Here is a 15,910-nt window from a genome sequence, read left to right as displayed (position 1 = left end):
TCAAACCCTGTAATCCTATTTGATAATCTCAATGGACAGAATCTGCTGAAGCTCAACTAATACAATGAGCTCACTGCCTCATGTCTAGCCATGACAGTAGGCAATTCAGTCTATACCTAACAATTCAGTCTATACCTAACATATGTGCATTTTAATTATATATATATATATATATATATATATATATATATATATATATATATATATAAAATTAACCCTACAGAATAACATATATGGTATTTTAGGGTTCCATGATACATTTTATTACTATGTTACTACACAGTCACACGTAGTCTAATATAATTGCATTGTTATAATTTAGCATACACATGATGTACAACGTATATGTTTTTTTTTTTTTTTTTGTGGTGCTACTTGTAAATAGACTACTTACTATTCGGTTACTAATATTTTTTCTGTTCTGTTTCAGGTAATTCTATTATTTGTGACATGTGCGCTTCAATGTTAAGAACAATAAGGCTGAAAACTGAAAACTACAAACACAGAGAGCGTCAGCTGCCTGAATGAGTGCTTTTTCCAGTCAGTCGTGGTTTCGTCCGTATACAGCTCTTTGTAATGTCCCTCCGGGACCCTCGGTACACATCGGTGAAGCCGTCGCTCCGAACTCTATTGGCTATGACACGGTACGGTCTTTCGTACCGTCGCTGTGTCTGTGATCTGCGCGCGACGCAAAGACAGACGAGGTCAGTGCGGCCGCTGCTGCTTCTCTGCTGTCACTGTACAGCATCAGTGCAAAATACTGACGTCCCGTGGATCAGATTGAGTTTCTGATAGGTGTACCTAAACCATAAATCCCACTGTTTGTGGGTGCAAATGCTAGAAACTGTCACACAATGAAGTAGAGAGCCATCTCGTGCTCGAAAGGTGATATTACCACAACAGTTACACAGGGGAGGGGGCCAGTATATTTTGTGACCATTAACATGTGCAAGCAAATATATTTATATACTTAGCAATAAATTACATTTGAATAAGTTGATAAATTGTAAGAATCCAGTCCGTTAGTGACTGAATTAACGCTGATTTGAGGAAATCATAGTCCGACTACTTGTGAAAATGCTTCTATTTATCAATTAAACAAAAATTGTCTATTTATGAATACATTTTTATTACAAATTATTATATTTCAGACCTTTGGCACCAACTGTACGGTTTTGTTTTTAATGATTCACATATTGTATAATTAAATTAAGCAATATGAATTATTTCAATACATAGCCTACTTTGCATTAGTCACATTTCAAAATCACGATAATGCCTCTTAGTCAGGCCTGTGTCACTATAATATTTTTTGCTGTGCTGTGAATCTTAAAGTTTCAATTGGAGCGAAGTTGCTATTGGATCCTGAAATGAAATGAGCTATTGAGTCAGTCTGTGGGTGTGTGTTTCTTAAGAGAAATTCTCCTACTTCACCATGGGCTATATTATGTGTGCCGAATCCATTTACTGCTTGTCATATACTCTACCATACAGAGGTCCAATCCAATATTATTACTGACAGAGCTATACAGCATAAAATATATATATAAAAACTCATTTACAGCCATAATTCAGAGATCATTAACATTCAACATTACTTGGAGAAAAAAAACATAAACACATATAATGAAACAGCGTTTTGGTTCTGAGCATATTAAAATATTTAAAATTAAAATATTCAAACTCCTGAATGATGGATTTGTTTCTTATAAACGCAGCTTTTCATTTCACAAGATATTAATTGATAGATTGGAGTCTTGTGAATTACTCATGAATTACTGTGACGTTTTTTTATCAGCTGTTCAGACTCTTATTTTGCCAGCTCCCATTCGCTGCAGAGGATCCATCTGTAAGCAAGTGAAGCAATGAAACAAACTCATCTACATCTCGGATGGCCTTTACGGGGAGTAAATTATTAGCTAATTGTATATTTTGAGAGTACTATTACTTTAACAATGTACCCATTTATGCTTAATTTGTTCATACTATATTAATTTCAGTAATTATTGCCCCATTGAAAAGAGACAAGTCAAAATAAAAACATAAATACAAAAATAATCATGGAATGTAGTGTCTTGGAGTACTAAAATTGACGAAAAAAACAAAATGACTGGCTCCAAATGCAGTTATTTCAATGTTACAGTTATTGATTCGAAGAACAGCAGTGGTATATTAAGACTATCTGTAACAAGTGGTATATTAGGATTATCTGTAATGTTCAGTTTTTTTGTACCATTATTAAATATTTTATACAAATTCATTTATGCATTAGGAAGCCCCGTGTGATTTGTATAGTCTCACTAAAGCAGTATTTCTTAAGGCCAGTCTGGTAATGTGCATTAGTGCATATTATCTCAAGAGGAATACTGTTGTTTATCATCGGAAAAATGTTACTATTAAGAAAGAGTTCCATTTAAAATAGCTTAAAATAGCTGTTATAATCCATCAGAAGACAGCCACTGTACGAGAGCGTCCACTCCCCGTCGTACAGGTCCAAAGTAAAAGTCCACGTTTTGTGAGAAGTCGACACACACATTTGAGTATGCCTCTCCAACGAGACAATAAAGAGCTGTCCCACCCATGCTAATCACCACGGTAACCAGACACAAGATGAGAAGGATGAGGCAAGAGTTTCTGGCCGACTCATCTGTATGCATGAAAAAGAAGAGCTTTGATCAGTCTCACATTAATGCAGAACAGAATCTGAAAACTCAAAGGCCCTGTGTGAATATTTGTTTACAATCATACCTTGATCGAAAGCATCTTCTGGCTCTCTAAAGCGGACTCTGGGCTTGGTTGAGTCTTTTAGTGGCAAGGCGTTCTCCGTTTCCTTGACATAGACTCTCTTCTTTAAAATGGAGACTAAGCCATATTTCTACAGAAATATTAGAATTAAAGCATGAAATGAATTAAATAAACTGTACAAAATCTGGTGCAAATTATTTTTAATAAACATGCACATAGCAAATTATGTAACAACAACCAATAACCACTAGGGGTCAGCATGTGCAATACCACAATGAACTGAACTGCATTTTTGTGATCAGACTCTAAAGGGATCCTTGGGAAAAAGAAGTACACTTTTAAAAAGAGCACTTCTTATGGAAATTATTCTTAAGAATATACTTAAGTGCGCACTAAATGTTATATTTTTAGATACATAACTAAATGTTATTTACAATTAAATGAAAATGTACTACTTTAAAATGTACTTGTATTTGAAGTACTTAGGTGCATCATTATATGTAATTTCATAACTATTTCTAAAATTAAAACAAGTGTACTTACATAAAGCATGACAAAAAAATATTAAAACGTGATCTAAAAATAACTAATTAATTTTATAAAAAGGGCTCCCTTTAAAGTGTTTATTTCATATATCTTTTTCATCTTTTTTTAAAATATACTTCTAATACTTAAAGCACACTACAAGTGCAGATTCACCTCATTTTAATTTCAAGGGATAGTTCACCTAAAATTAATATTCTGTTATGATTTGCTCATTCGAAATCTACTTTTACGATCTACTTTCTTCTATAGAACACAAAATAAAATATTTTGTCAAACGTATCAGTTTTTTTTTTTTTTTTTTGTCCTCACAGAGATGTTTTGGACCCTGTTGACCTTCATTGTATTGACAAAGAAAGTTGAAACTGTTTTTGAAATATTTTCTTTTGTGTTCAAAGAAGAAAGTCAGTCATACAGGTTTGGAATGTTTTTCTTTAAATTCATTCATTATGTTTTTTTTTTTTTCTAATATGGCTCATAGTATGTCATTATGTACAAATGAGTTTCAATGTTGTTGTGTCAAATCAAATCAAATCAAACAAAATTGCTTCAAATCTGTATAAAATAATTGTGCATAGCAAACAAACAAATAATGTAATCATCATTCAGTCAACGTGTTTGTTGATTGAAAAAATCAGTAACTTTGACACAGTTCTGGAGAAGGTTTATGCAGTCTGACTGTTATTTAAGACAACCACACCCAATGGCTTTGAGAAACCATACACTCCCTGAACGCTTCTTTATAAAATCCCTGCAGCTGGCTGCCATAACGCTATGGATGACATCACACTATATTGCTTTCACGAAACCCTGTGGCTAAGCAGACATGAAATCAGCTAGAGACAAAAAAAAGGGAAATCTGACCACGCCCCCAGCACTCATTATTAAAAATATAGATTTTAGCACATTAAAAGATATATCATTTATTTTTAAAAATACATATTGTCCTGTAAAAAAAAAATTTTAATCAGCATTTAATAATCATGGCAACAATATAATAATATAGTAATAAAGAACTAGAATATAATATAGTAAAGTATATAGAATTGTTATTATTATTAAAGTACCTGCCAAAAGTATGGAAACATTACAATTATTAATGATTTTGAAATAACTATCTTCTGCTCATCAAGGCTGAATTTATTTGATCAAAAAGTTAAAAAACCAAACAAAAAACTAATATTGTGAAATATTATTACAAATACAAAAAGTATATTAATATATTATAAAATGTAACGTTATTCCTGTGATGCAAAGCAGAATTTTCTTCACTACTCCATCACTTCATCACTAATCTTTTAGAAATCATTACAATTTATTTTACTCTCAAGAACCATTTCTGATTATTATCAATGTTGAAAACAATTTTGCTGCCTCATATTTTGTGTGGAAATGGTGATACACCTAATTTGTCAGGATTTCCTAATAAATATAACGTTTATTTGCATTTATCAAATATATTAGTTACATTTGTTCATGCATTTATTAAATAGAAATATGAAATGTCTTCACTCACTTTTTGTCGCTTTAATACATGATGAATAAAATTATTAATTTCTCTCTCTTTTTTAAATCTTATACAAATGTTTGAGTGGTATCATTGTTTCCACAAAAATATTAAGCAGCAAAACATAATCAGATGTTAAAAAAATAATCAGACATATTTATAAACATTTCTAATGATGAATGTTGTGTTCCCAAATGCGAGTAAAACAAAGCGGCTCAAACCGATCACAGCTAGCACTAACAGTGAATCCACACTAAACAGTACTGTAACAGCAGACATGTAGCACCTCAGACTACAGCCTATTGTATAATTACATCACAACCGTTGGGAATCTTATGACAGCACTAAGCAAAGTCACAAGCCCAGATTAATACATTGCATATTTAGGCCCTGAGGAATATAAATCATTCAGTAAGTGAATGGTTTGGAAAAACTGCAGCAGACGGATGGTGTCTCAACATGCTTATTTTTTTTTGCCCATGCTTAGGGCAGATGGTAATATGTAAGAGATTAACATCACGCCTACAGCGTCTTAACTCTTCTACCTGAAAATCAGCCACAGGAACCTGGCCGTCAACGACTGTGTCATCCTGCAGCTCCTCAGTCCAGCTCTCATCTTCCTCAAGATCTGCCTCTTCCTCCTCCTCCTCCTCCTCCTCCTCCTCGTCATTCAACTCACAGTCCTCTTCTGGCTCCTGTTCAGCTCCCAGCCATGAGCAGTCATCTGCCCGGTTTTCTCTCTCGGTAGAGTTCACTGAAGCTTGTTCTGGTTTTGATCTTCTGTGCTCTGACACAAGTGTTGGGCTGTTGTGTAGTCTTTTGTCGTCCATGTTCTGCAACAACAGACTGCTTTAATCTGACTCACAGAAACATAAACTGCACTGGTGGATAATACAATTTTTTTTGTATTAAGTTTTACCTTTTCCAAAACGAGGTTAGGTCTGAAAGAGGATAAGTAGAATTTGTCAAATTCATTTCAGTATAACAACTCTGTTAGATTTATTATTTGCTACATTTATAATATTTATGTAATATTTATAAAATATGTACATATAAATATTTAATGTATAATGATGCAACCTTTGAAGATAAGAGATACTTTCAAAAACATTAAAAACTACCTGACCTCAAACTTTTAAACATAAAAATTATCTATAAATTGTGTGTGTGTTTGTGTGTGATTTGTAAAATATTTATTTATTTTTAAATATCATTTGTAAATACTAATAAATACAGTATACACACTCCTTTAGAGAGAACTCAAATGTATATATTTTTTAATAAATACAATGGGGAACAGGTCAAAGTATTCTTAAACACTGCAATTAAGACTGAAGAAAAATACAAATTCATGTAATTTTTTTTATGTTTTTCCCTATAAATCAGTTTAACTTGATCTTGCTTGATGAGGCCTGGTACTGGCATGGATAAATATTTTAGGAAGGGGAAAATGCTGTCATTATTATTATTCTCTGCTTGCTTGGAGAGTCCTCGTCTACACCCAGTCTCACCTCTGGTGTGTTCTGCAGATATGACTCAACAGTTCCATATGTTCTCTCTCTCTGTCAGTTCCATTAGAGTTACTTTCGGTTTGGACGATGATTTTCCTCTGGGACTCTGAAACCAAACATATGGATTTGAGTCTTTGAAACTGATATTTCATGAAAAAAAATCTTTGTACCAGAAAAGCTACAGCTATGTGACATTCTTCAGGTTTCGTTTTCCACAGTCAGGCCTTGTTGAGTTAACTCAGATAAGAAGAGAGAGTCTGACCTCTGTACTTCAGTGATATTGGTGAAGTAACAGACTCACATGTGGTCTAGGCAATGGAGTACAGTTGGGAAATGAGCGATTTCCTGCGATCAAACCATACCACTGCTGTTTACTTATGAAGTATGAAACTAGCAATTCAACTTACAGGAGTCTTACAAGATAAAACAATGCTTTAGGAAATTCCTTCACATGCAAACAATGTGACCTCCCCTGGTTCAAGTTACTTCAGGAAATATTTTTTCATAGTATCATACATAATCATCTGGCATCCTTACCCCATTCCTTTTGTATGGAGGCCAGATTAGACAGCAGTCTTTCATGATACAGCTTCTCTAGATGGAGAAACTCCACTGACCACTGATCTGAAATGTGCAATGCTTAAAGAAACCATATATAAATAAACGTTGATAATAATAATTACAATAAATAATAAATGTTTCTTGAGCACCACATCAGCATATTACAATGATTTATGAAGGATCATGCGACATTTAAAATGATTTATTATTAAATTATTTTCAATTGTAATAATATTTCCAGAATATTACTGTATTTATGATCAAATAATGCAGCCTTGGTGAATATAAGAAACTTCTTTCAAAACATAAAAAAAATGGTACCAACACCAAACTTGAATTTAATAAGACCATATGGTGACAATCATAAAATAAATCCTTCTTTCGCTATTTCAAATTAATAAAAAATCTATCAACATCCTTCCTTTTGTGCAAAACCCTAAAAGTCAGCATGGAAAAAATCATTACGCTTGTCCTGGTCACTATGAAAACAGCTTCAACAGGGACCATTTAGTGATAGAAAGGGAAGTCAAAGAGGAAACAGACAGAAATCAGATGATTACAGTGACGGATTTACTATGTAAAAAGGATACAGTCCTTTTCAAGGAAGTAGCCCTCCGCTATCTGGAATGGAAGGAAAAATATGAGCAATTAAAATATAATATCTCCTTACCACATTTATCTTCCAAAGACAGTTCATAAGGTTTTCAGCTGGTCAATCAAAGTATATTTCCTTTTAGACCTGAACCTAGAGTCTTGATTTCATTAGTTGTAGTGAGGAGCATCTTTAAAAGGACCGTTAACAGAATGAAACGATACTGCATGAACATGTGAATGAGTCTGACAGTGAGTGTGAACGAGAAGAGTCATGTGCAAAAAGTAACTGCTCTATCTTTGTGCATCTAATGCTCTCTCTTACATGGGGCTTCTATATTTAGTGTAATGCAGATAAAAATAAATAGTTTTCTCTTGTACTCTTGATTTTATCTAACAACAATAATCTCGTTGAGGAGCAATTTGCTCCCCCTATCATAAATCTACAGGGAGATTAAAAAAAAAAAAAAACTCCAGTGAGCACATTTCAGTAGTTTGTCTTGTTGACAGATCTGATTATAAATGTGCATGGTGTTTAGTCGATGAGTGTTGAAGATTATTTACATGCAGGATGCCCGGAAATGCTGACAAAATATAGAAAAACAAAAATAGATAGTTTTTGTACTACTTAAATCATGTTTTGGCTTAATTTATTCAGGCAGTTTAAAACAGAAAGATACTAAAGCTTGTTACTGACAAAAAAAAAAAAGTTATTGCTACTTTCTCTCACAATTCTTTTTTTTCTCACAATTTAAATCGCAAGATATGAGTTTACATCTGGAAATTCTGTTTGTTACTGCCATTAAATAAATTAAATGAATACATAAAAAAGATAATTTGCCATTTTTTTACTCAAATTCTTATTTCGCCTTTTTACAGATGAGAGATTATCTAACAACTCTGACTCTTTTTTTATTATGAAAATTGCAAGTAAACATCTCTTTATGTTGTACTGACTTTATATGTCACATTTCTAACATTTTATCTTGCCATTCTGATGTTATATCTCAAAATATTGTAAGAAAAAAAGTCCTAAATATAAAATTAGAATGGCATGAGTTACCTATAAAAAGTTGAAGTTACCATCTTTATTATTTTATTCCATGACTGAAACAGGCTTCTACATAAAGAGCTTAAAAGAATACGATTACTGCTTTTATTTCCTTAAAATAACCTAAACAAGAGTAATCTAGCTAATCTAGGGAAATTTGTGTAATTTATTAGTCAAACATTTGTCTGGTTAACAGCACAGGCATCATCCTCCTATTTTATTAACGATCCAGGTGTATCTGATGACAGATGCAGACACAAAATGCATATAATGCGCACTTCTATTAAAAGACCACAAGGTCTTTTCATGACAGTTTTTGTTTTTGGCTGTGGGCTTTATGTGAGAGTAACCTTTTTAAACTGCCAGTGCACGCACCTGGTGTAAGGAATGAGGGAGGAGCATGTGATCATTGTGTTCGACGAGGGACTGCAGTGAAGCCAGAAGAGCAGGACTAGGCCCAGGTGGTACAGTCCCAGAGTGACTGCCTGTACAGGGATCACACCAGGGGTGAATTCAGGAAATCTGCTGTTATTGCATACTTATAGCTTCAGTAAATCATCTATCCAGTACTTTTTCCAAGTCCAAGTTTCTGTTTAAAGATTTTATTAAACTACTTAATATCTCATGTGATTAGCCAGTACGTTAAAATGTAACCTTAAATAAATAGTGAGCCAAAATGACAATTCTGTCACTATTTGCTCATCCTTATATCAATGCAAACCTGAAAACTGATATTTTTTAAGGGAACACAAAATTATCATTTGCAAGAAATCTCAATCAGCTCTTTTCCATACACCAATGGTTCATAGTGCTTCCTCTCAAGCTCCATTAAAAACATCATAAAGGGGATCAATATAACTTGTGTGTTATTAAAAATATTTAAAACAATTTTTTAAAAGGAGTCTGTTATGCTCACCAAGGCTGCATTTATGAACAAAAATACAGTGAAAACAGTAATATGAAACATAATAACAATTCAAAATAACTGTTGTCTATTTTAAAATATCTTAACATTTAATTTATTAATTTGATGGCAACACTACATTTTCAGCAGCCATTACTTCAGTCTTCAGTGTCACAGAAGTTATTCTAATATGCTGATTTGGTGCTCATTATTTTGAAACTTTTGTGCTGCTTAATTTTTATGTGGGAGCCATGATACATATTGTTTCAGGATTCATTTATGAATAAAAAGTTAAAAAGAGCAGCATTTGTTTGAAATAAAAATCATTTATAACAATGTAAAAGTTTTTACTGCCATTTTGATGAACTTAATGCACCCTTGCTGATCAAAAAAGTATTAATAAAAAAAAAAGTCATATGTAAGTCATATGGACCACTTATATATATATATATATATATACAGTATACAAGAAAACAGTATGGTTATTCACAGCACCAGAATACTGCAATATAAAAGACTTACCATGATCTACAGAGCAGCTATGGCTCTTGATGCTTGTTGGAGACCTCTCTTCCAGGTTCTCTGAATTGTGTTTAACAGCTTCCTCAACCTCTGCCTCCAGCATTTTGTTCTGATTCTCATCAGAGGCCGTTAGGAAAGACGAAATGATGTCCTCTGCGGTCTGAGTTTCCTTCAATCTTACAGACTTCCTCATCTCGGACTTCTCCATAACTGCAAGGCAATCAATCACAAAGAAGATAGACAGTCATGAAAATTAATCTATATCTTCATAAGAATTCAAGAGGAAACATTTTAAAGATGAAGTTTTTCAAATTCTTTACCCTGCTTTTCCGTATGCTGTTCATATCTGCCATCAGTGACAATGCAAAACATTTACCATAAAATGAATCTTTCAGTTCAAAAGAATTCAGAGAGAAGACACAAGTAGGACAGGTTTGGTGTTGTTGAACATTTTTTCAAGCAGATCTTGGGTCTTACTTGAGGACAAACTTGTGAAGCTGTCAAACAGGGTGTCCTAACATCGAACCAATGCTCACTTCAGTTACTCCTGAAGCCGACAGTAAGTGCAAACTGACAGGTGTTATCAAAAAAAGAAAAAAAAAGAACGAGTTATAGCAGCAATGCATAATTCATGGGATAGGGGCTCTTGTCTTTCTCTCTGTCCAGGCATTCCGAAGGATGAGCAGTGAAACCAGAGACAGAGAGATTGAAAAAGGGTGGAGTGTGGATGAGTGTCCTCATTGTAAATAAAGTGTCACTGCCAGTGTGGTAACAGAACAGGGTGTATGATGAGCTGGAAAAGGCTGAAAGAAAAGTCGAGTTGTTTCTTGACACGACATGACCACAACTGGCCTGGGGTGCGTTTCCCGAAAGCATCGTTAGCCAACTATGGTCGCAAGTTCCGTCGTTACCAACGTAGTTCAACGATTCGGTGTTTCCCGAAACCATAGTTCAAACGAACATTCGCAAATTGCATCGCAAACTTGTGTCGTTGGAGCGACAGCTCTCCACCTGTGGTTAGAGGCATAGTTCGTCGTTAGTTTGCTGTGTCGACGTCGTTGATTGCGCCGCACCTGGGCTATGTTCTATTCAGAGTTATCGACCCTATGCCCTAATTCCTTTAGACGATTTCACCATCCACTTTTAATGATTTAAAAGAGTTAAAGTTGTGGTTAAATATTATTACCTAATTCGCCTTCTTTATTTTTATTACAAATGCAGTTTGAAACTATATAGCAACGCGGCCCTCGCAATTATTCTCCCTTCGAAGTGCCCTCTGAAAGCATTAATCATGCCTATTGGAACACAGACGCATCGTTTCGTTTGTGCGAAGAAACGGTGAGTTTGACGATTGAGTTACCTTTGTAAAAACATTCCAAAAGACATATTTGTCATATAACAATATTGGTAAAACAAGTGTGTTAGAGGTTTTCACTTATATAAATGTTAACACTCAAATCAAAGTAATTTTATAGTAAATGAATGTACCAAAATAAAGTAACAAAAATGTATAAATATGTGAGAGATTTTGTTGTTTTTACAGAATTATAAAATAGAATCTCTACAAATGTGTTTGTGTATGTACGTATATATATATATATATATATAGAGAGAGAGAGAGAGAGAGAGGGAGAGAGAGAGAGAGAGAGAGAGAGAGACAGACAGACACACAGTATAGACACTGTTTGCAAAATTATTTTTTTGTGCGTGTTTTTAAGTGTTCATTTAATGCATATCAGCAAATAAACCAAATATTTAACAGATGTTATGTCAGATTAAATAAATGGTTTAAACTGCAATGGTGGCTGGATGCTGCACAGGTGACAGGAGGTATGGGTGAAAAAGATATCCTGTCTCCCAGCAGCCAGCTATCACCAAAGCCATGCATCCTCTTCAGCCAGCTGCAAACTGCAGAAGTGGCCCACACAAAAGAGTAATGTGTGCTTCCATCACCCATCCATCAGGCCATCACCCACCACCTCCAGAAATATCCAACAGCATAATAATGGAGTGTAGTTAACAACTGAATTTAAAGCAATGTTTCTTCTTATTGCCCTCTGAAGATATGAAGCCTGATGTTAGAGGACCAGGCAGGAGGGGGCCTGATGTTGAAGGGCCAGACTGGAGAGGGCCTGATGTTGGAGGGCCAGACTGGAGAGGGCCTGATGTTGGAGGGCCAGACTGGAGAGGGCCTGATGTTGGAGGGCCAGACTGGAGAGGGCCTGATGTTGAAGGGCCAGACTGGAGAGGGCCTGATGTTGGAGGGCCAGACTGGAGAGGGCCTGATGTTGGAGGGCCAGACTGGAGAGGGCCTGATGTTGGAGGGCCAGACTGGAGAGGGCCTGATGTTGGAGGGCCAGACTGGAGAGGGCCTGATGTTGGAGGGCCAGACTGGAGAGGGCCTGATGTTGGAGGCCTGAACTTTGAAGGCAAAGGCCTGGTTGATACACATGTATACCTCCAAGGATCCTTCCATTGCAACAGGCCCCAGGATGGCCAAAACTTTCTCTTCCTCTGAGGGAGAGGAGGAACTGCATTGATACCCCATCAGTCTTGTTTGCTTCCCTCTTACGTGCCGTGGCCCTCCGTTTTGTCACAATTGCGAAGTCCCTTCATTATTCCTGACTTCTGGGCTTTGTTCGTATCCATAGCCAGCATTATTTGTTTTTGAGTGATTTCTGCACAGATTTTATTTTTGTCAGCATTTGTAATGCTGTTTTGCAGCTTTGAAAATAGCTGGACTTAATTATTTTCACCCTCCTCCAAAAGAACTGTAATTTCATGCTTTGAAAATTGGGGTTTTCGGCTAATTTTCATTGACACATGGCAGAATGGCAAGGAGACTTAAATAGGAAAAATTTAGCACAATAAGCATCAGGTGTCCACAACAGTACACCACAGTTAAAAAAAATAAAATAAAATTGTGGTTAAGTAGCCTATATCAGCATTAGCTAAATAGCCTAAGAAATAGTATGTATATGAAATTGTGAAATTATTGACATTGAGATCAGAAAAGAGCAAATTTTTAACTCCGTGTGTGTATATAATGTATTGCAGAACAAATGAATGATTCGTTATTACTCGACTCCTACGTAACATCATTTCAAAAGCGTAATTAGTCGAAGAAAAGATAAAATAAAACCAAATTACTGAAGGTGGCGGTATGTGCTCATGTCTCCCGTCTGCCATTAGATCGAAGAAGAAGAAGAACGACGGCTCAAAGCAGCGTAGTTTGAACGATGGATCTGCGACACAGGTACTATGGTTTCGGGAAACAGTAGTGACTAGCTAGTTGATTTCTTTAAAGATGCATCGTACTTAGGTAGTTAAACCAGCGAGTTGCATCGTTGTACGGGAAACGCACCCCTGATCGGTGTCAAGATGAACCCTTATTAAGGCGAGACACTGCAGGTGAATAGGGCAAAAAAAAATAACTAATAGTTATCACCTTACTTACCCAGTTGATTGATTACATTGATTATTGCAAACATTTTTTGTATTACAAGTTTTCAAAAATGTTATGTTTAAATATGCAAATGAGGCATTATTTAATGAAATATGTGCTAATTTGCATAAAAGTCTAGTACAACAATCTGAACACTAGATGAAGTCAGTTCCAAATTTCTTTGTTTAATTTTTTTGACATATTAGAGTCAAATGTTTTTACAGAGGGAATTCTGGTTATCTTTTTTTTTCACTCCATAATTCATAATTCAGAAAATACTTTGAACAGCCAGAAAACAATATATTTTCACAATTTTGGGGGGAATAAAATGTTGTATATAATCAAGGAAAATGTATATGAACAAATCCCTCTGTAAAAATCTTCAGAATATAGACAGGAATAAAAATGTCAAGTTTGGTGTGTGTAAGTGCTACTGAAGTGGAGATTTAAGGCTCAGTGTTGAAGAAAAAACTCATTTTGAGAAAACGGCCTTTAAAAATATGTATTGTAATTGAAATCTATTGACACAAACAGATAAAGTGCTATAAAAGAAACACTTAACAGTGTTTTTTGGATGTTTTCCTTCCACTAGTTTGAAAAAGCACTTTATGAAAAACAAAAAAGCCCAAAATCTCAAAATTGACAGGTGCTTGAAAAAACAGTGTTTTTGCCTGCAGTGTCTCACCTTAAAGCGGAGTGTGAACATTTCACAACAGGCTGAGCAAATAATAAGACATGCTGAGAGTGACACTGTATCTAATGCAGCCAGGGGGCAACAGTTTTGTTTGCACAAACTGTGCAGAAATATATAGTATTGAACAAATTGCTTAATATACTATGCATGCAGACTTTACAGATTGATTTAAAGTTTTTGAAAGAAGTCTCTGATGCCCTCTGATTTGTTTGATCAAAAATACCAGCAATACCCGCCCCCCGCCCCCCCCCCCCCCCCCCCCCCAAAAAAACAGTAATAATGGAAACTATTATTATGAGTTAAAATAACTGTTTTAAATTTTAATACTTAAAAATGTGATTGTTCCTGTGATGTGATTGTTCCTGTGATGAATTCTCAGCAGTTTATTATCAGTGTTGAAAATATTATTTTTGTGGATTTTGTTTCATTTATTTTTTTTTTTTTTGATGAATATCAAGTTTCAAAGAACAGCATTCTCTTGAAATAAAAATATTTTGTAACAATGTAGGCCTACAAGTCTTTACTGTCACTTTAGATCAATTTAATGTAGTAGACAGCAAAACTGTAACTTAAAGTACTTTACTTTAAAATTTTTGTTGTTATGGAAACAATTCTGAATTGTTTATATTGAGGTACCATGTAAAAATGGCATCATTTAATACAACTGCAAATATGAAATATTTTGTATCAAAAGGTTTTTTGTTGTAGTTGCTGATTTTAGTTTTGAGTGCAAATCACATTCACAACTTTTAGAGTGCACTATACCATGAATTATCATAATTTGACAGGCAAAGTGATTAATGTGTCCAATAACCTGCTAAGTTAGATGTCAGGACATGCCTATATTAAACAGCAGTCAGGTGTTCGCATGCCTGAGGAAAATATTAAATAAATAATATACTAAATCACAAACTTTTTTGAAGAAAAGTAAAGAAAAAAGAAAAGAAAAGAATGTGTTATTTGTCACTTTGAAACTTGTTGTTTATTGTATTCCAATTATTCGACACGGTTTGCTAAATTATTAAACGTAAATCCAAAAGATTTATAAACCTAGCATCATAACATGGACTGGTGAATTTGGAACATTTAGTTTAGCATATAGTGCGCACAAACAGTCCACACATGATTGATAGATAGTGCAGGGCGCGTGCTGTAACCCTTTCACAGCGTCCTACCCTTTAACACTGTTTTATTTCAACCAGAACCATTCAAAACGAAAAACAGACACACGAGTCGCTGAAATATCCGTGTCGTACTTACGGTTAGTTTCTGTAATGATGCTACAATAGTCCGCATCTGTAAACGCGTGCACGCGCAGCGTCCATATCTGTTCCCAGAGCTGCTCAAGCAGAGAGCACAGACCCCTCTCTGTCTAACACAGACCGATCTGCAATCAGTTTCGATGCCCTGTCTGTCTCTGCATCTGTGCAGTTGTTTACGATCCAAACAGGGGCGTTTATTTTCAATGTTTCGGTCTCTCTGGGTGTTTAGTGCCACCCATCGGTTCATATGGAGCACTGAAATATGTTTTGGAAAGAACATAAGAACATAAAGGCGCCTGTTCATTATAAAACACTTTCAGGTGTCTCAATTATCATTTATTATTTACCAACAGAATGTATGAGAAATATAACTTCATACATGATAAGTAAGACCTTAATCCAATTTTATATTTAGTCTTGTCAGGTGCACACTAGGCCTGTGTTTTTTATAAACATATAAATTTTAAATATAAATTCTTATATAAATCTTATTTTACTTGCATTTTAGACTGATGACTGAGCAGTCTTCAACAACTTCACAATATCTAATAATGTTATAATAAGCAGTGTGAAC

At 34.8% G+C, this 15,910-nt stretch overlaps 1 protein-coding gene across 1 annotated transcript; it reads right to left on the bottom strand.

Annotated features, from left to right (window-relative positions):
* Positions 1 to 2,149: 2,149 nt before the first annotated feature.
* Positions 2,150 to 15,510, bottom strand: LOC132092294 (consortin-like). The gene is made up of 10 exons (XM_059498466.1): positions 15,335 to 15,510; positions 9,936 to 10,145; positions 8,885 to 8,994; positions 7,458 to 7,488; positions 6,844 to 6,930; positions 6,307 to 6,412; positions 5,715 to 5,736; positions 5,341 to 5,628; positions 2,749 to 2,875; positions 2,150 to 2,647 (listed from the first exon to the last, which is right to left on the bottom strand). The coding sequence occupies exons 2-10, from the start codon at positions 10,141 to 10,143 to the stop codon at positions 2,436 to 2,438; spliced, it is 1,191 nt and encodes a 396-aa protein (XP_059354449.1). The 5' UTR covers positions 10,144 to 10,145; positions 15,335 to 15,510; the 3' UTR covers positions 2,150 to 2,435.
* Positions 15,511 to 15,910: the final 400 nt, after the last annotated feature.

Source organism: Carassius carassius, chromosome 18 (genome assembly GCF_963082965.1).
Source record: "Carassius carassius chromosome 18, fCarCar2.1, whole genome shotgun sequence".
Lineage (NCBI taxonomy): Eukaryota > Metazoa > Chordata > Actinopteri > Cypriniformes > Cyprinidae > Carassius > Carassius carassius.
This window is presented reverse-complemented; position numbering and strand designations above follow the sequence as displayed.